Here is a 21,929-nt window from a genome sequence, read left to right as displayed (position 1 = left end):
CTGACATTAAAAATTTGTATTACTACCAGCAGACCATAGTAAATGATTAGATAAATGAAATTCCACAATTTTATTAAAGAGTCATTAAATATTAGGGCAAAATATCTGGCCGTGACACTGTCTAAGGCATAGGTAACATGTCTGTGGCACCTTAGGGTGGATTGTGACACCTGTAGACTTGAATTTTGGTTAGAGGCAAATTTTGCTTAGCATCGGGCCCCCAGGAATAGAACCGCTGTCGTTAACCGGGGCTGTCTGTATTTTGCCCTTTACAACATTAGGGTCATTAATCCAATCAGAAGAAAAATATGCTTACTAATAGCAATAATCAATTTAAAGAGTAGTACAACAATGTATACAAACTAGATTAACACATATATATTTTGCCCTTTACAAAATTAGGGTCTTTAATCCAATCAGAAAAAAATGCTTATCAATAGCAATAATATGATCCAGTCCACTGTAACAAGAAGTAGCCTATATTTGTTCATATGCAGAACAAACCTCCAGTCATAACAATAGGATAATTTTCCAAGCGCCAGCAGGTAACCAGTTAAACAATCAGATTGTAAAGCAAGGAATCTGTGACATCTGAAAACACCTGTGTGTACAAGGTGAAAGCTGGTCAGAGACTGCGCATTCAACCTTGTGACGCCCATCTTTTCCTAACTGCCTTTGGGAGTTGATGCTTATGCTTTGCTCTCCTTCCAAGCCGGTTTTTCTAATTGAAGGCAGCTTTTCTGGGTCTGAAGGATTTTCGGGAGAAGGTAGAGGGTCATTCGGTAGTTTTGAAGTCCAACAACACCACGGTGGTCACTTATGTGAACAAACAGGGGTCTGGTGTCTTGCCAGCTCCATTCATTGACAGTCGAGTTACACCAGTAAGCGATTGACAACTTGGTGGAGCTCTCAGCCAGATACATCCCAGGCAAGAAGAATGTGGTCACCGACAAGCTGAGTCATCGAAACCAGATCCTGGTCACGGAGTGGTCTCTGCATCAAGTCGTGGCAGACAGGCTTTTTCAAGTATGGGGGAGCCCCATGTAGGACCTCTTTGCAACTCGCTTCAACAGAAAACTAGAAGTTTACTGTTCAGTGGTCCCGGATCCTCTAGCTGTGGCGGAGGATGGTTTCCAGCACCCTTGGGACAACCTAGGAGTGTATTCCTTCTCTCCATTTTGCCTGGTCTGTCAAGTGCTGAACAGGGAGATGAGTTCTTGAAATATCAGGATTACATTGGTAGTTCCCCTGTGGCCACAGGCAGAATGGTTTCCGGACCTGCTGTACCTTCTGTCAGAGGTTCCAAGAGAGATTCCCCCATGACAGCGGCTTCTTTACCAGCCTTACATCGAAAGGTTTCACCAGTCAGTAGAATCCGTCTCTTCACAGATGGGGACTATCAAGTATCTCCGCAAAGCGAGAGGTTTTTCTCAGGAAACGACAAGACATATGTCCAGATATCTCAGGAAGTCCTCTACAGCAGTTTAACAGGGGAAGTGGGCAATCTACTGCGATTGGTGCTGTCGACAGGGTTTCTCTCCACTAAAAACTAATATTCAACTTATAGCAAATTATTAGGTCTTTCTCAGGGATGAGAAAGGCCTTTCAGTTTCTGCTATCGGGCTACAGAGCAGTGTTGAGTTTGGCGTTGCATCCGAGAGGCATAGACATCTCTTCATCCTGGGAGATCTTGTTCATGGGTTTCGAACAGACCTGTTCTCCAAGGGAATTTAAGCCTCTGCCATGGGATGTTTCACTTGTCCTTAGAAGTTTCACTAGAGCTCTTTTCGAGCTATTGCATAGTTCATTGGACAGAAACTTAATGCTCAAGACAGTTTTCCTTCTGGCCTCGGCTTCGAAGAGAGTGGGGGAGCTTCATGGCCTAAGGGGGCCGGCCGGCTAATGCCCTTTTTTAAGGACAGGACTTTGATATTCATACCACTTAATAAGGTGACTTGGGACATCTCCAAACCGCATATGATTTTCGCCTCTGACCTTCGGTTTTGTGACGCCAGGGCGATTTATCCCGAAAATAACCATTTTTCAAATTCTATCTCCTCCCTTGATATTTAATATTAAGACCTGGGATTACTACCATATATAGACCTGATGTAGACCTCCAATTGAATGGAGAGTTTTTTTCTAAAAGTCATTTTTTTGCCTGATATGAATTTTTCAATATGGTAAAAAAATAAACCCTATAAATCAGGAGAAAAAAATTTATAAAAAAAATACGAAACAAAAATTGGAAAAAAGGGCTCTATTTGATTGTTCTATAATGTCTTTCTGAGTTATATACCAAATTCCAATGTTATAGCTTTAAAACTAAGTGAGAAGATAGATTTTGAAGGTCAATAAGTATAGTTTTGAGATACGGGCGTTCAAAGTTTTCCTTCGTATTTCTATAAAGACAATGCTAATAAATAATGATTATTATGAATGTATATTTCTTTTTTGTGTATTAATAACCAAAAACTATTTTATTTATCATAAGTTTTTAATCATAAATGATGATCCCTTTGCTCATATATCGCAGCCTGGGGCACTGCTCGAGGCAAGATGGGGCACTCCTTCCTACGCAATTCTCTCTCTCCCCTTCACTAACTCGGCTTATTACAGCGAATTTTCTTCTTCTGTATGTTAGCGAGATGTTTTCCTTGTATTTTCCTCTTTGGCATGATGAAATTCTTGCCCGAAACAAAGATAAACAAACGTAAATGCAAGAGAATGTCAAGAGGTGAAACTCGAAGGCGTACTCTTTTTTTTACAAAGACAATTTAATAAATCATGATTATTATGAATTTCATACTCCATTTTGGGTATTAAAAAACCAAAACTTTGTTATTTATCATAAATGAAGATCTCTTTGCTCAAAGATCGTAGCCTTGGGCACAGTGTGACGTGTGCTGTCAAGCAAGACGGGGTCGTTACTAAGCAACCCTTACTTCGCAACCCTCCCCTCTCTCTTCACTAACTACTCATATATTATGATATTCTGTAATAATACTTGAGCGATTTTTCTTCGCCTGTATATTAGTGAGATGTTTTCCTTGTCTTTTCCTCATTGGCATGATGAAATTCTTGCCGAAACATACATAAACATGTGTAAAAGCAGGCGAATGTCACAGGTGAAATGGAACGTGTAGACTACTTGAAGTCTGTGATCGCACTAAATCAGGACTGGAGTCACTGGACTTGGTAGCTGAGCCTGAAGTCTCCTTCTCGACTCGGGGAATGTCTACAGATGCCATTTCTCCCAATTTCTTTGACAATAATTATCAAAATTTACGATAATAGAAGAAATATTGCATTTTTTTGTAGGGATCAATGTTTTAGGCTTATTGAGTTACGTTAACTAATTACCCTGTAACTACGAAAGTAAGAGGAATTTTGACGAAATATTTTGTATAAGTATTCTCAATTGCCTTATGAAGCTCCATGAATTTTTTCATGACTTTGCATTTTTCGCCCTATACCACCATATATAGGGGTTCCGGCCAGCCCCCCTAAGTTATGATGTGAAACATATCAGGGGTTGGGGTATATGACATTCAAAATGTCCCTGAATTTGTGGCCAAGTCTCAGAATCCCTTGGTACATGACGACAGATTTGCCTCTTTTTTTTTTTCCATTCCATTTTTGAATGACTTTGTGGACAATGACCCACAAGAGCTCTTGTTGTGTCCTGTCAGAGCCCTACATTGCTATCTTGAAAAGACTCGACATATCAGACCTGGGCATCGTAGGCTTTTTGTTAGCACGGGTTGATCCAAGAAAGAAGTTTCCAAGTACACTATTTCTTTTTGGATACGTGAGGCAATCAAGCAGCCTTATTCATCTCTTGATAGTTTTGTCACTGAGTGTGTGCAGGCTAGACCACATGATGTTAGAGGTATAAGTTCCTCTCTGGCATTTAAGAAAAATTTTGCTGTTCATAGAATTTTGAACGCTGGTACTTGGTTGCACCAATCCACGTTCACCTCATTTTATCTAAGAGATGTTGCCCACAGGTCTATGGACACGTTTTCCTTTGGTCCAGTGATGGCTGCCCAAGAAGTTGTGTAACTCATCCATTACCCTTAACCAGGCAGTTTTGTATCTTACCTAAGGTGATTGTGGAAGAGAGAATGAGTGAGTTGGCTGGTCTATTTTTCTCTTTGTTCCTGGGTTGAGGAATAGACACTTCATGTGCTGGACTGATCTGATACAGGTGAGTAAGGTAGTCATGCTGATAGTTAGTTTGTTTTATGTAATTTTGAAATAATCAAACCCTCTGTTCAGTAGCAAATACTCCCCTCTCTGGCAAGGGGGAGTTAGGAGTAATAGCAAGCCCCTGTGGTTATATGGTTTGTTATTGAACAGTTAGAATTTTCTTTAGTTCCCTAGTTGCAATGAATCTGTTCATATATCATTGTATTTCAAACCAGATGGCTGAGTTGTTAGATATCAGTTTATCTATCTTCTCACGGGCATTGGCCCACCTCCTTTAGAACTAGTTTTTTTCTTGGGAGGTAGTCAGATGGGTTAACTCCAAGCCAGTTTAGGATGTCTGTACCTCCCTCCAAGTATAAATCTCCTATTGTTAACACCGAAGGTTTCTTCTGCATATGAACAAATGACAAATTTTAAATCAATTTGTATTTTTCATAGCTAACAAACCTCAGGTCTTAACATGTACTGCCAGCCTCTATCCACCCTTCTCTGCATTTTCTTATCTCCTGGGTTGGGAAAAGACTGGGCGTCACGAGGTTGAATGCTCGGTCCTGGCCAGCTTTCACCTCATACGCGCAGGAATTGCCAGATCTCTCAGATTCCTTGCTTTACAATCTCAGATTGTTTTAACCGGTTACCAACTGCTGCTTGGAAAAACATCCTGTTGTTAAGACCTCAGGTTTGTTAGCTATGAAAAATGCAAATTGGTTTAAAATTTGTCATTTTTTGTCAACAGTAATACCATTGCCAGAGTTTCAATCCAACAAAATCTCTGTACACTCAACTCAATATCAATTCGCCCTATAACACCAGGGACTTCAGTACGTTCATCAACTCATTGTCAATTAGATCTACGAACATACAATCAACTTTTCCTTTATAACTGGATTTGGTTTGCATAAGCCTTGTCAAAATTGAAAATACCATACTATTTACCGGTGTATTAGACACACTTTTTTATTGTTAAATGTATTTAAAAAAAAAAACTGCTCTGCATCCAATGCAGCTGTATTATGGATGGGAAACCAAGCGCAGTAGGCTCAGCTAGCCTTTTCTACAGCAAGCATACTGGGTAGGCACAAAAATTGTTGCTAAGAATAAAACAATGAAAAACAAATCTAATTGTTAGAGTAAATTGTGCTACTGGTAATAAAATATTGAAAACAAGCCAAGTTATCAGTCTGTTATGACAAACTTAACAAAAAATTGCTTATGATACTTCAGCAGTTAGCCTGTCAGCCATTTACAATAAGTGGCTGTAAACAAAATCAGAGCACTGCCTATTTTTTATTGTGGTAAATTTCATACCAAGTCCATACTTTATTCCAGTTTACTCTGACAGTATTGTATTTCATGCAGAGAATTATACATTTTTTCCTACAAAATCACTTTAAAATATCATTCAATAGATGTATGATGAAACGTGCTAAAGTAGTTTTTTCCACAAAATATCCTTGTAAATAGGGGTGCGTCTTGTGTGCCGGCAAATAGGTAATATCCAACTCTGTTTCATTTACACTTCTATCCGTCTTGTCATATTTTGATACAACATTTCTCTTAACAATGCTTGCGCACTAGGCACAGCTTCAAATTACAGTCACTTTAAAGGCTATTGGGCCAATTTCAAAAGCAATAATTGACTAAGTTCACCTGTCTTCACCAAAGTATAAAAAAAACGAGGTTTTGTCCTGCACCACATTAACAGTGTTCAAATAATCTATGGTACACTATAATAGCCAATCACACTTGTTACTCTGATCATGATTACAACTTTACCACAAACTCTACTCTGGCATCTTTATACTGTCTTTATCCATAAGAGGGGGAGAAGTTGCACACCTATAACAAGAAAATAAAAGAAAAAATATAAAAAAGATAAATTATAAAAAAAGTTAAATAATTGAATATTAGAATTCCTCACAAACCTGTTTACAAACCCAATCTACCAGAGGTACAAAATGCTTGATGAGCTTCAGTCCCATTAAAAGAACCTGTGTTAGGCCCACAAACTGCAAAAAATTGTGAAAGTGTTGATCTACTGTATACAGCCATTTTCTTTCTACAAAAACAGCAGCCATTTTATTTCAACAAAAACAGCAGAAAAGCATCAATTGATTTTAAAGTGTGTTTTACCAGGTCAATGCTCTTTTCACTATCCAATCATAGAGATTGATAATTAATCATCTGCAGGCTTTGGTGATGGCTGCAGCTGCATTCTTTAATTCCTCTATCTCTGTATGTAATGTTGATAATTCAAACTGTGAAAACGAAGGTGGTTAAATTGCTGTGGAGTCTGGAGGATTTTTCTCCTGTCTGGGAGGCTCCAGGAATTGTCTTCCATCTTGGATAAAGATGGGAAAACTACTCTTGCTGCTGCCAAAAGGGAGCTGTTGGTGATACCTTTGTGTTGCCAAAGCCACAGAGCTTCTCTAGAACTTGTCAGATGAAGTGAAACAGGAAAGTTTGTAGATTTCAAGGTTGGTCACTATAACCATCCTTCAATTTACTTAGACTAGCTGGACTGCTGAGTATGCTAGTAGTACCTTGTGCTTCAGTTTCATTACATTTAGATATTATAACAAAGTGCCTTGTAGATTCCAATTAGGTTCTTAGACCACTCTAATGGTATCTATAGCTACATGTTTACCATACTGAGACCATCAACTGTCATTTTTTCCTTCCACTTCCACAAAGACTTTGACTTCCAGTCACCATAAGGGGTCTGTTTAATTGCTGCACTGATATTGCAGATACTGTATACCACTGTTGTTGAATTGATGCTCATTTCACATATGTACTGCCCCTCTGCCCAGGAACTGAATGAATGCATGGAAAACTTGAGCTACAGTCTTTAAGCTTAAGGAAGTTTATGTACCTCCATGTCCTACAGTGTCCATCGAATCCTGTTGTTTGATGGTCCTGTTGGTGTATTCCCAGCCTTAAGTTGACAAATCTGTAAACTTAGTTTCTGGGATGGATGGAGCTAGTGGGACTCCCACTGGACTGGGGTGCTGCTTCTAAAGAAAATATTCCAAAAGCTAGGACTGAGTAATCATTTTTGCAGTGCAGTTTTCAGTTGTAACCACTATAACCTGAAGTGACATGAAGCTCCTGATCAAGAATTACCATAACTTGGCTGGAGAACTGGTACTTTGCCAGAATCCTTGGATGAAGGATAATAACCTTCTGAACTTGTCTTCTATCAGTCAAATTACCTTCACTATTGTAGTAATGACTGTACCTAGGTGCATAGCTCTCATCAAAGGTACCGTATTTTATATTTAAAAACAATAAAGAAAAAGCATTGGAGTTTTTGCAGCTCACCATTTGGAAACACATTGGCCTATGATTGTGCATGTTTTGTTATAGGTATACTCTGTAATTTCTGTTTATAGTTTTTGGTAGTATTTCAGCCATGGTTTTAACTTTTAGTCATATTGTCCAATTAAGAATAGACTTGTGGTAATGGGTTTAATTTTCCAGGTTGGTCTTCAAGGTTTATACACTGATGGAAAGTTGAATCTCTTGAGTTTAGTGCAGTATTCAACCTTTGCACTTCGGAGCATCTTGAAGGTCGTGCAAGCAACCCACTCCCAATCCAGGCCAGGTAAAGTTTTTTGTATTTTTCATTTTAATTTTGTTTATTGTTTAGCATTTTTGTTTGCAATACTCTAGTACCCCAGTAGTCTTGCTGCTCTCTTCATGCAGCAAGTGATGTCATTTTACCAATATGTACTTTAAAAACTTCTAGGTAGTTTCACAAAAATTGAATATCTGAAGCAGTTTTTGTAAATTTTCAGTCAAAACCTTTTTTCAAAATTAAGTTTTTCCCATTCATGTGAACTTCTCCCTCTAGGAAGTCATAGCTGTTATGAAATATAGCCAGTTCATTGTTCATATACGAACAAACCCTCGGTCTTAACAATAGGATAATTTCTAACGCCTAGCTGGATCCGGTTAAAAAGCAGATGAAAGCTAGGAATCTTGTGATATCTGGCAACGCATGCGTAGATCGGGTGAAGAGTGATCAAAACCGCTCATCTACGCCAGTCTTATTCTTAACCGCCTGGGCGAGAGTTGTGTTTTCCTCTCTTGGCCTTTTCCCGGTTCATTGCCCGTTTCGTTCCTCTTAGTGTGTGTGTGTCTTTTTACCTGATATTATGGCTTCTGCTCCTTCTCGGCGTCAGCGTATGTGCCCCGTAGTTCCTGGGTTTCCGTGTTCTCGTTTTTTGGCTCCAACAAAGACAGACCCTCACATCACATGCAGTAGGTGTCGTTCGAATTTTTGTGCGATTATGAATCCTTGTACGGAATGCCGGTCATGGCCTAAGGAGCAGTGGAGGAAGTTTTATGGTAAAAGGGAACATCGGAGAGTCTCCACTCTTCCTCCTTGGGAGGGCTTTGCTCCTATTCCCGATGTTTCATCTTCCGCAGTAGTCAACCCCCATAGTAGCGTTGTCCCTGCATCTCCTTCCTTTTCTTCCATTGATTCGTCAATGGAAGTATCGTGAGGCCGCCAGGGTATTTTTTGTAATGTAGCCCCCTCTTCCTCAGGAGCTTTTTCAGTTCCCGAGAAGGGTGAGGCTTTTTCATTATTCTCTTCTCTTCCAGAGTCGGAGGCGTCCAAAATGGCAGCGATTTGGAAGACGCTTGGGCTAGGGGGTACCCCGTCTTTGGAGGGGTTGCTAGCGCATTTTGTGGAAGCTCGCACCCCCCTTCCTGGTCCAGCCAGGCCATCCCCCCTCCTCCCGGCCTCGTCTTTGCGGGTAGGAGCAGTCGGTCATCTTGTATTGCTCCGCCAGTGTCTGCCGCCACTTTGTATCGGAGTGACGCTGCGGCGTCAACCCCGTTGATGACGTCACGGGGTCCATCTTTGTGTATTCCTCTGCCAGTGGCGTCTCTTTCCCCCTCGCGCAGAGGGGAAGCCGTGACGTCTCCACCGCTTGTGACATCACTCTCATCGATGACGTATCTCCCAGTCACCTCCTCTGATCCGCCTCGCTTAACCGCGACGTCATCACTGCCACCCAGTTCGCAACGTCTCCCTTCCGTGTCTTCGGAGCCTTCTTTGGCACATCAGTCTGAGGTCATATACCAGGCAGGGCTTCAGAGGCTGGACTCTGTATTGGATGTGAAGTTGGCTGCCTTATCGGTTGGGAGGACTGGTAGGAAACGCGTTGCTTCGTCCCCGCCTTCCGAGAAAAGTGCACATAAGAAGCTAGCACTGTCTTCCTCTCCCTCTTCCCCCTCTACACCTCGCTGGCGTATTAAACGTTGGAAGGCTAAGGACTTTGCCCTTCCATCGCCGTCAAGGGAGGAACAACGCGGACGTGTTCTCGAGAGTGCTGTGGTTTCGGGCAGTGTTAGTGGTGTGTGTTCTGCAGGGGTTGCTTTGCCGCCAAATCTCGAACGTGCAACCACCCACCCCCCCCTCCGTCCTTGCACATCGCGAGCATGTTGCAACCTCCCTTGCCCGTGCACGTGATGTTAGTACTCCTTCTTCTCCAAGGCCTATTCGTCACCATAAAGATCTGAAGGCACCTGTCAAGACGTCGAAGGTAGTGAGCACGGAGTTGGTGCAGCCCAAGTGTTTGATTGCCTCTCTAACTGGTGCTTCCAAGAATTTGACTATAAGGGATTCTCCGTCAGTCTCGAGTGCTTGAGTTTCCCCCCCCCATCTCACCTACGTACGGGCGCCACGCCCGTGACCATTCATGGACTTCTGGAGTCACCTGTTGAGGTAAGTGATGTGCCTAGTGTTACAGTGGGTCCGTCTCAGAGGCTGACGCTTGGACCCAGCCCAGATTGGTTAGTAGGGGTTTAGAACTGTTTGGCTGCTAACCCTCCTGTGAATTTTGGTGAAGGTGTGTTAGAAGAGCTTACACATCCTTCTCGTCATTGGTCACAGGTGCCAGAGCAGGAGGAAGGAGACACGCAGGAGTTTCTGTCTTCCTTTTCGGAAGTTGTTGATCTCATTCGTGGGTTCAACAATTTGGAAAGTAGGACTCAGGCTTGGTCATCTTACACTCCTTCTTGCTTGGAAGCCTTGGTGGGAGCTACTCAGGACCCCAAATCATCTCTCCAGCTGCCGTTGTCAGGGCACGTTCAGTCGGTCTTGCAGAAGGTTAACACCTCTGTTTCTGACAGGACGGTTCACTTCGCTCTAGAGGCTCTACCAAACTACTACCCCTGCCTCTCACAAGACATAGGAAGTACTATGCTATGAGCTCTGCGTTTTTGTTGTCACACCACCTTAACCCAGACGTCATTCGCCTGAAGCCGGGTTTGACTTTGGAACAGGTGAGGTCAGTGGCTCCGTCCTTGTCTCCGCAAGATGCCTTAGCTTTGGAATCTACGGCGGCCTCCATGTTGCAGATGGTTTCTTGACTGGACCTCTGGTCTGTGGTGATTACCAAGATAGCTTCTGACAGGTCCCCTGAAGGGTTGGTGAGTGCCGCCTCGCTTGCCAGTCTATTGCAGTCCGGGGGCAAGGCGTTTTCTTATTTGGCTCACCTCAGTGCCACTTTATGGGCTAATCTTCTTCTGGTTAGGAGGGACGCGGCTTTGTCTAAGATGGAGAGGTCGCTCAACACCGAGTCTTTGCTGGCCTTGGAACGGTGATCTGTTGGAATCGCAATTCTTGTTTCCACGGACAGAACTCGAAAATGCGATAGACTGACGCCGGGCTGACACCAAGGACCGACTGGTGCACCAAGCCGTGTCTAAGTCAGAGTCCCGCCCTCAGAGACGTCCGGCCCCTCCTCCTCCCCCGGTCCAGCAGCAGTTGAGGAGATCGTCGCCTGGTAGGCCATTGAGGACCTTGAGTTTGGCAGGGCCTTCCCGTTCGACACAGCCCAAGTCTCAAGATCAACGCCCCTTTCACTCTCGTTCCTTTAAACCAAGAAGTGGCCCCAGGGGCAGAGGTCAAGGGAGCCGTCGGTAGGTTGGGCGCCTCTCCCTCTCCTGCGCCATGGGTGGGGGGGTGCCTGGCTGGCCATTGGGCCAAGTGGCAGAGTTACGGGGCGGAGAAGTGGGTGGTAGATGTCCTTCGGGTGGGATACCTGTTGCCATTCTACTTCTCTCCTCCTGTCGCACAAGCCATAGCTCAGGAAGACGTATCCTCCAGATTCTCTGAAGTTCTTGGCTCTTCGGGAGGAAGTGCAGAAAATGCTGGACAAGGATGCAATAGAGGAAGTAGTGCGTCCGTCCCCAGGGTTTTACAGTCACATCTTCTTGGTGCCCAAGGCGTCGGGAGGATGAAGGCCTGTGATCGACTTATCCACCTTGAACCGCTTCATCAGGAAGACACGGCTCAAGATGGAGACCCCGCGCTCGGTGTTGGCAGCCGTGAGGGAAGGCAACTTCTTGCTGTTGATAGACTTGAGGGACGCATACTTCCAAATCCTTTTTCATCCCACGTCCAGGAAGTTCCTTCGCTTCTCTCTGGCAGACAAGATCTTCAAGTTCAAAGTCTTGTGCTTCGGGCTGACGACAGCCCCTCAAGTGTTCACAAGGGTCTTCTCTCTCGTGTCAAGTTGGGCCCATGCTCAGGGGATCCGTTTGCTGAGGTACCTCAATGATTGGGTGGTCTTGGCAGTATCCAGGGAGAAGCTATCGTCTACTTCGGTTCTGTCTGGACCTGGGCATATTAGTCAACCAGGAAAAGTCGAACCTCGTACCCACTCAAAGGATTCTCTACCTGGGCATGGTCATCAATACGACAGTGGCGAGAGTTTCCCCGTCGGATCAGAGACTGGAGAAGTTGCGGGCTGTAGCGCGCAACTTCCTGTCAAAATCGCATCACTCAGCTCATCAGTGGCAGGTTCTTCTGGGAGTGCTATCTTCCCTGGAGAAGCTGGTCCCTCATGGGCGTCTTCATCTTTGGTCTCTGCAATGGAGACTGGGGAATTCTGGTCTCCGGCGGGGGACTCTCCCCTGTTTATGGTTCCACTGTCTTTGAAAGGGAGAGAAGACCTTTGTTGGTGGTTGGACGACCAGAATCTGTTGAAGGGCGGACTTCCTTCTGTTCTCGGACGCCTCCCTCGCAGGTTGGGGCGCGCACTTAGGCGGCCTTATCGCTTCAGGCGTTTGGGGTTTGGAGGACAAGCAGCAGCATATCAACGTCTTGGAGTTGAAGGCAGCTTTCCTGGGTTCGAAGGAGTTTCAGAGGATGGTAGAGGGTCACTCTGTCGTTCTCATGTCGGACAACACCACGGTGGTAGCTTATGTGAACAAACAGGGAGGCCTGGTTTCTCAGCAACTTCATGCTTTGACCGTCGGGCTTCACCTGTGGGCAATCAGCAATTTGGTAGAGCTCTCAGCCAGGTATATCCCAGGGAAACGGAACGTGGTTGCAGACAAACTCAGTCGCCGGGATCAGATCCTAGGCATGGAGTGGTCCCTTCATCAAGTGGTGGCAGACAAGCTTTTCCAGATTTGGGGGAGACCCATGCTGGACCTTTTCGCGACACGCTACAACAGGAAGCTGGAGGTGTTCTGTTCAGTGGTTCCAGATCCCTTAGGATTGGCAGAAGATGCATTCCAACATCCCTGGGACAACCTGGAGGTGTATGCCTTCCCTCCGTTTTGTTTGATCCGTCAGGTTCTGAACAGGCTGATGAGTTCACAGGGTCTCAGAATGACTATGGTAGCCCTTCTGTGGCCTCAGGCGGAATGGTTTCCAGATCTGCTGTCGTTGTTGTCAGAGATTCCGAGGGAGATTCCCCCTTGGCGGCATCTCCTGTGTCAGCCACATGCAGAAAGGTTCCACCAGTCAGTAGAATCCCTGTCGCTTCACGGTGTGAGGCTATCAAATCAAGTATCTCCTCCGAGAGAGAGGCTTTTCTCAGAAATCAGCTGGGCACATGTCCAGCAGTCTTAGGCAGTCAACCTTCGCAGTTTAACAAGGCAAATGGGCTATCTACTGTGATTGGTGTCGTAAACAAGGCTTTTCTCCTCTCGCGACCTCTATTCAGCGAATAGCAGACTTTTTAACCTTCCTCAGAGACAAAAAACATTTGTCCGTTTCTGCTATTAGAAGCTACAGGGCGGCGCTGAGTTTGGTGTTACGCCTGAAGGGTATCGACATCTCTTCCTGGGAACTTTCCCTGCTAGTTAAGGGGTTTGAGCAGTCAAGTTCTCCTAGAGAGCTCAAGCCTCCAATGTGGGATGTTTCCTTGGTGCTTAAGAGCTTAACTAAGAGTCCATATGACCCGTTGCGTCGCTCATCTGACAGGAACCTGACGCTCAAGGCAATTTTCCTTTTGTCTTTGGCATCTTCCAAGAGGGTAGGAGAGCTCCACGGTCTGAGTTATGAGGTGAAGCACACCAGGGGTTGGAAGTCAGTGTTCTTCGAATTTGTTCCGGAGTTTGTGGCCAAGACCCAAAATCCCTCGGTGCATGATGACAGGTTTGCTTCATTTTCCATTCCATCACTTACTGACTTTGTGGGTGGTGATGCTCAAGAGTTTTTGTTGTGCCCTGTCCGGGCCCTACATTGCTATCTTAGAAGGACTCAGTACCTTAGACCAGGCTGCCGCAGACTTTTTGTTGGTACAGGCCGTACAAAGAAAGAGGTGTCTAAGAATACTATCTCTTTTTGGATACGGGAAGCCATCAGACAGGCATACTTGACTCTTGATGATTCCATCACCACGTCTGTGCAGGCTAGAGCACATGACGTTAGGGGTATTGGTCCCTCTCTGGTTTTCAAAAAGAAGTGCTGAGCGCTGGCACTTGGTTACGCCAGTCCACGTTCACCTCCTTCTATCTTAAGGGTGTTGCCCACAGATCTATGGACATGTTTTCCCTGGGTCCTGTGGTGGCTGCCCAGCAGGTTGTGTAACTCATAGTTACCCTTTTTATCTTACCTAAGATGATTGTGTGGATGAGAGAATGAGTGAGTTGGCTGGTCTTCTTTCTCTTATACCTTTCCTTCTTCCTTCGGGCGGTTTAAGGAATAGACACGTCATTTGATGGACTGGTCTGATACAGGTGAGTGAGGTAGTCATACTGGTAATGTGGTTGTGCAGTATTCAATATCTTAACCCCTATTTAGTAGCATAGGCTCCGCTCCTGGGCAAGGAGTCGGGAGTACTACAAACCCTAGTGTCATGGTTACTAGCGTCTCAACGGGCTTCAGTCCCTCTCTAAGAACTATTTCTTTTGAGAGCTGGACTGGCGGGTAGGCCCCCAGCCGGTCTAGGATGTCTTATACCTCCCTCCAAGTATGAGTCTATCCTATTGTTAAGACTGAGGGTTTGTTCGTGTATGAACAAATGACAAATTTCTAAGACAGTTTGTATTTATCATAGCTACAAACCTGAGGTATTAACTTTATACTGCCCACCTCTAGCCGCCCCTCTATTTGTTAAGTCATCCTGAATTGGGAAAGACTGGTGTAGATGAGCGTTGTTTGACCACTCTTCACCCGATCTACGCATACGTTGCCAGATATCACAAGATTCCTTGCTTTCATCTGCTTTTTAACCGGATCCAGCTAGGCGCTAGAAATTGTCCTTTTGTTAAGACCTCAAGTTTGTAGCTATGAAAAATACAAATTGTCTTAGAAAATTTGTCAGTTTAAGAGAATATTTAAAGGTGCTTTTTGCTAGCATAGATTCTACTTTTTTTTTTTTTTTTTTTTTTTTTTTTTTTCTTCATATAAGTACAGTACAGGCCCCAATTATGCAAGAATTTGGTTGATCCACGGCCTCGCAGAACTGGAAAATCGCAGATTTCAATACACACCTTATGGGAACAATTCCATTAGGGCCGAGGCAAACGGCAACTTACCAGTCAAACTTTTTTATACTGCCCATTTTCAATACTTTCTATGTACTATAATGTAAATTTTTCTAATATGAAATTGTTCTTATGGATCAATAAAACATTAAAAAGGTTTTAATAACTTGAAAAGGTTTAAAATTACAAACAGGATGGTGAAAACTCCCACTTGTAAACACTGCTACCATTGGATGCAAGTGTACTGTACGATAGTCATTTCCTTTAAAAAATATTTTGGATGGAATTTCCTCTACCTATCCTCTGCCAAAAAACCTTCAAATTCCTCTGTCTAATCCTCCACTAAGAGTTCTTTTGCTGAAGGAAGGCTTTGTGAACCATTTGAGATTTTGGGGACTGGTGGATCATGTGTGTTTTCACTCTCGTTAGGCCTAACAAACTTGGTTATGAGCGTCTGTCAGTTTCTTTGTCCGTCACGTTCACTATGTAAATTGTTTTCATCTAAATTTGTTTATTCTACAATAAAAAAGAATTTATGAAAATTCAAAATTTGATATGAAATTACAATTTCTTAAAAAGAAATTATTAAAATTCAAAATTCAACATAAAGTAAATTTCTTGAAAAGTTTAGATCGAACGACTCTCTCTCTCTCTCTCTCTCTCTCTCTCTCTCTCTCTCTCTCTCTCTCTCTCTCTCTCTCTCTCTCTCTCTCTAACTTATCTGCCTCTCTGTTAGTCACTTTTACTAATCATTTTCATCAAAATCTATTCAACAATAGAAATAAATAAATGATAAAATGCCAAAATTTAGTCAAAACAAGTTAACCTGGACGAAAGAATTCCTACTTCATGTTCAGCAGTGACAGATTTCAAGTTGCCGACTGCTGCCAAAGGGGAGGTTGCTCTTTCCTTTGTCTTTAACTTAAGGACAAGCTTTTTAGTTTCAAGAAAATAGGTCTTCCTCTTTGACCTCTTGGCAGATGCATACATGATGCGGACGATCAGAATACACTTCGAAGATCTGAATTATACGTATGGTGATGATGATGATGCTGATCATTCACGCACACTGCGCTATGGTGTCACAAATGCGTGAGGATGAAGCCTTCCGTCTGAGCTAACGGCTGAGCAGAAGTCTTCAGAATACACTTCGCAAATCTGAATAATACCTTTGGTGATGATGATGATCAGAATACACTTCGCAGATCTAAATAATACCTATGGCGATGATGATGATCAGAATAACTTCGCAGATCTGAATAATACGTATGGCGATGATGATGGTACCAATCATTCACACACACTACGCTATGACATCACAAATGTGTGAAGCGGAGCCTTCCGTCTTAGCTAATGGCTGAGCAGGAAATCCCACCCCTTCTCTCAGATACCAGCACCACCCCACCCCACCCCACCACCCACCCCACCCCATCTAAAATACTTGAAAAGACAATAGATTTGATATGTTTGCGGCATGTGACTCGCAGACTTTGAACGGTTTCACAGATATAGAAAATCTATGTTTGGGATCTACCGACCGCAAAGGGGGATCGCACAATTTGAACACGTATATTTCGGGACCGGACTGTACTTATGCTGCAGCCATTAATTTATATTCACTTTCCTCTTATTGAGGAAGAAGCTATTAGTACTGTATTTTGAGAGTAATAGCTTAACAGATTATATGTCTGTTTTTTTTCCAAATCCTTTTATTAATTGAAGAGGGATGGCTTACCCTCCTGCTGTAATATGAACTATACCATCTGACCCTAATTCTCTTTAGCTCACAGTTTTAGCAACATCTTTATAACTTTATTGTTTAATTATTTGCCTACATATTTATGTTTAATTTTGATTTATTATGCTTAGTTTTAGATTAGTTGCTGCTCTTAAGGGGACCATCCGCTATGGCGGATGACATGTCAACTTGAAAAAATAAAAAATGGTGTTATTACTTGCATCTATGCAGAAACATGCCGTGCATGCTTTCCAGAAGTTTCAGCCAATTATTTTTACAAATAATGAAGATATAGCGGTTTTTAAATGATGACGTCATCGTAAGTGCGTCGTCTGTATGACTGAGTTTGACAGAATCGTTTTTGCGTGTTTATTTTTGCATATACTATACAGAGATTTTTTCAGATTTTTTTCGAGATTCTCATACATCTGGTAGCAATGAAAGGTAGTATGAGAGGAGAGCTGCTCAGAGCAGCTATTTATAGGCGAGAGCCGCGAGACTCAAGAGAATGACTCTGTTACTCCACAGACGTCAAAGGAGTTACATGCACTTCGTTACTTGCGTTTGGTCACTAGCTATTTACGTTGTTTTTATAACTTCTTAGTGAACTTATAGCAATGCCAAAGTTACCTAAGATCAAGAAGGCTACTCAGCAACTAAGGCTAGCAAAATTAGCGAAGGCCAGGAGTGTGCTGAAAGAAAAACACGAAAATTCATTGTTATCAGCGCCCTCATTGTCTCATGTCTCGCCGTCAACATCATTGTCTGGTGTCACGCTGAGGGTATTAATACCACTTTTAGGGGTAGGACCAGGATCCTTGATGTAGAAATCAACAATAAAAGTACAAATAAAGTAATTAGAATAATGTTGTTTTGACTTTTATAAGAAAAAAGTGAAATTGACATAGCAAATCTTTGGGAGCTCATAACTCAAAAACATACTTATGCGCATGTCGGTAGCCATTACTTGGTTATTTATTATCCAATTTTAGAGGGAAAGATATCATTGGAAAGAGGAATAAAAATCCCATAATTCTGTGTGACAGAATTTTGATTTCTTTCTTCCATTTTTTTTTTTTTTTTTTTTTTTTTTTTAGATTTTTTTGAGTGCCTAGACAAAAAAAAATTCATAAAAAAAAAAAAAAAAAAATCAAAATTCTGTCACACAGAATTGTTCCGTATATAAAGAAGTTTTTATGGTATGATTTTCGATACAACTGATGTCATATTAGCGGAGAAATCGTTACCTATTTTTTTTTAAATCATAATTTTTGCTAATAAAACTAAAAGTTTTTGCTCAAATGACTTGAAATTTTTATATGATGAAGGTATTATATATATCTAAAACATATATGAAAATAGACATCATAGCGGACGGTCCCCTTCACCATTTAGCGCCGATTGGACGAATTGAACGTCGACGAAAATTGTCTGTTGGGTGCCGAACTGACGTATGGTACGTCGACGAAAAAGTTTTTTAAAAATTCACGGAAAAATAGTTATAGGCCTACTAGGCAAAAACTTTTGAGTCACGCGCCTTAGGGGATGCTGGAAGCTCATGGATCGAGCTGTTGTTTTGTTTACAATCGTTACCCAGGCGCGCAAGCGCAAATTTCTTTCTTCTCGCACTAAAAAGCATCACCGACACATCTCAGAAATTATTTTGTCACTTTGACATAATTTTTACACCATTTTATATTAGCTGTTACACAGAGTATTATACATATATGAAAATGTGCGCAATTTCATGTAGAATACAACAAAAAACAACCCGTGGTTGTAGCTTTTACCAGTTTTGAAATATTTTTATATAAATAACGATAAGTGCCAAAATTTCAACCTTCGGTCAACTTTGACTGTACCGAAATGGTCGAAAAATGCAATTGTAAGGTAAAACTCTTATATTCTAGTAATATTCAATCATTTACCTTCATTTTGGAATAAATTGGATGTCTCTAGCACAATATTTCGATTTATGGTGAATTTATGAAAAAAACTTTTTCCTTACGTCCGCGCGGTAACTCTTTTCATAAATTTTTTCGTCTGATTGTCGTAATGTTTGCAACATTTTAAATTAGCCATTGCATAAAGTTTATATGGAATTGTGCGCAATTTCATGTAGAATACAACAAAAAAAACAACACCCGTGGTTGTAGCTTTTACCAGTTTTGAAATATTTTTATATAAATAACGATAAGTGCCAAAATTTCAACCTTCGGTCAACTTTGACTGTACCGAAATGGTCGAAAAATGCAATTGTAAGGTAAAACTCTTATATTCTAGTAATATTCAATCATTTACCTTCATTTTGGAATAAATTGGATGTCTCTAGCACAATATTTCGATTATGGTGAATTTATGAAAAAAAAAACTTTTTCCTTACATCCGTGCGTAACTTTTCATAAATTTTTTCGTCTGATTGTCGTAATGTTTGCAACATTTTAAATTAGCCATTGCATAAAGTTTATATGGAATTGTGCGCAATTTCATGTAGAATACAACTAAAAACAACCCATGGTTGAAGCTTTTATCAGTTTTGAAATATCTTTATATAAATAACGATAAGTGCCAAAATTTCAACCTTCGGTCAACTTTGACTCGACCGAAATGGTCGAAAAACGGAATTGTAAGGTAAAACTCTTATATTCTTGTAATATCCAATCATTTACCTTCATTTTGCAACAAATTGGATGTCTCTAGCACAATATTTCGATTTATGGTGAATTTATGAAAAAAAACTTTTTCCTTACGTCCGCACGGTAACTTCCGAAAAAAATCAGAAATGTTTTCGTCCGATTGTCGTAACGTTTGCACCATTTTAAATTAGCTATTACATAAAGTTTTATATATGAAAATGTGCGCAATTTCATGTAGAATACAACAAAAAACAACACATGGTTGTAGCTTTTATCAGTTTTGAAATATCTTCATATAAATAACGATAAGTGCCAAAATTTCAACCTTCTGTCAATTTTGACTCGACCGAAATGGTCGAAAAACACAATTGTTAGCTAGAACTATTACATTCTAGTAATATTCAATCATTTACCTTTATTTTGCAACAAATTAGAAGTCTCTAGCACAATAATTCGATTTATGGTGAATTTATGAAAAAACATTTTCCTTACATCAGCGCGGTAACTTCCGAAAAAATCATAAATTTTTTCGTCCGATTGTCGTAATGTTTGCACCATTTTAATTTAGCTGTTACATAAAGTTTTATATGTGAAAATGTGTGCAATTTCATGTAGAATACAACTAAAAACAACCCATTGTTGTAGCTTTTATCAGTTTTGAAATATTTTCATATAAATAACGATAAATAGAAAAAATTTGACCTCCGGTCAACTTTAACTCGACCGAAATGGTTTAAATCTGCAATTGTAAGCTACAACACTTACAGTCTAGTAATATTCAACCAATTACCTTCATTTTGCAACAAACAGGAAGTCTCTAGCACAGTATTTCGATTTATGGTGAATTTTTTAAAACGGCTTTTTTTTTACGTCCATGTGTTACGAATTCATGCATCATATTGTCATAATATTTTCTCTGTGTTGCTTTGATCGTTTTGCAATTTGTTACATACCATAATCATTGCAATTTTGTGTACAATACAACGAAAAAATAATTAACTCATTAGCTTTAACCATTTTGCTCACAGCAGGATTTGTATAGAATTATATATGAATTTTTTTTTTGCACTGTCATATATTCCAATATTTATATATGATAATGATATTTTTTTTAATTTCTGATGGTTGCATACTAAACTTCAGCCAATGACAAAAAAAGGAGACAAAAATGAACTCTTAATCTTGAAAATTAAGCATGCTGTGATTTTTTGAAAAAAAAACTTTTACCGCTTCGGCGCTCACTCGCGAACGCCGCCGGCATACGGGAGACACTTTCGGAAATACCGGCTCAGCGTTTAAGGGTTAATAGTAGCATACTCCTATTAACCATTTCAAGCCCATTGTCGCATAGGTTTTTTGAATATCTTTTTAAATATCAACTGTATCTTCTTTATATTTTGGCACAGCATGTTTTAGACCCTCTGGTAATTTTGGCCAATATAATGGAAATACCAGAATTTATGTTTTAAGGCAATTTAATCTTGAACTTCTTCAGTTTCCTCAACATTCATTGTAGGTAGCCAAAAACCTGTCCTCAGCTTAGCTTAAGCGTTAGAAAAGAAGCCCGCCCATTTGTTTCTCATTCTGTCTCAAAGTTATGAATGGAAGAGTGTACTTGATATGGCTTTTTACATTTAACATATCCAAATAAGTTTTTACATTAAAGTATATCTGTATTTCATTGTTTTGAGAGATTATTATAACCACATGGACAGAAAATTAGAGGAGCAGTAGTTTACTAGTTTTCAGGTATGTTTATTTTGTCATCCGTATGCACAAAAATCATAGTTGCAAGTATATGTCCACCCAACTGTATCAGTTATGCCAAACATGTTGCAGTATTGTCATCGTGGATGCTACAATACATTTTCATTACGGCTGTTTGCTGCCTATAATGCAGGGAAGGTAGCCAGTCGGCTAAGAATCTCTCTGAAGAGCTAGTGATAATCTCTTTAAGGGTCCCCTTTAACATAAAAACATACATGATATATTAAAACGTACAAATGCTTACTATATGAAAGATACTGAATAGGAAATGGTTATTTTCAGTACCTAATTCAAAACATAAAAAGCCATATCATAGTACAATATTCCAATCACAATTTTGAGAGAGAGAGAGAGAGAAACGAGTGGGTGAGGCTTCTTTCTTAATTCTTTAGCTAAGCCAAGACAGGTATTCGAATAGTATCTACGACGAATGTTGAGGAAATTGAAAAAGTTCAAGAGTAAATTGCCTTAACCAATAAATTCTGACACAGGCAGCCCCTGGTTAACGGCAGGGGTTCTGTTCCTGGGGGCCCGACGCTAAGCAAAATTTGCCTCTAACCAAAATTTGAAAGTCTATGGGTATCATAATCCACCTTATGGTGCCCTAGACTTGTTAATGATGCCTTAGACAGTGTTACGGCCAGATATTTTGCCCTAATATGTAATAACTCTTCAGTGAAAATGTGGGATTTCATTTGCTTAATCATTTACCATGGTTTGCCTCGTAGTAATACAAATTTTTAATGTCAGGTTCAATGAACTACTGGTAAATCATGGTCTAATATGAGAGAGAGAGCTTTATCAGACTATCTGGTGTTACTTCTCTTTTTACT

At 41.1% G+C, this 21,929-nt stretch overlaps 1 protein-coding gene across 2 annotated transcripts in view; it reads left to right on the top strand.

The window, feature by feature from the left end:
* LOC135219371 (uncharacterized) overlaps nt 1–21,929 on the top strand; it is a 217,926-nt gene that overhangs the window by 125,452 nt on the left and 70,545 nt on the right. For both annotated transcript variants that reach the window (XM_064256087.1, XM_064256086.1), the window contains exon 8: nt 7,696–7,819. In XM_064256087.1, coding sequence (XP_064112157.1) covers nt 7,696–7,819 — 124 coding nt within the window. The remainder of the gene's footprint in view (nt 1–7,695; nt 7,820–21,929) is intronic.

The sequence above is a fragment of the Macrobrachium nipponense genome, chromosome 1, assembly GCF_015104395.2.
Source record: "Macrobrachium nipponense isolate FS-2020 chromosome 1, ASM1510439v2, whole genome shotgun sequence".
Lineage (NCBI taxonomy): Eukaryota > Metazoa > Arthropoda > Malacostraca > Decapoda > Palaemonidae > Macrobrachium > Macrobrachium nipponense.
This window is presented reverse-complemented; position numbering and strand designations above follow the sequence as displayed.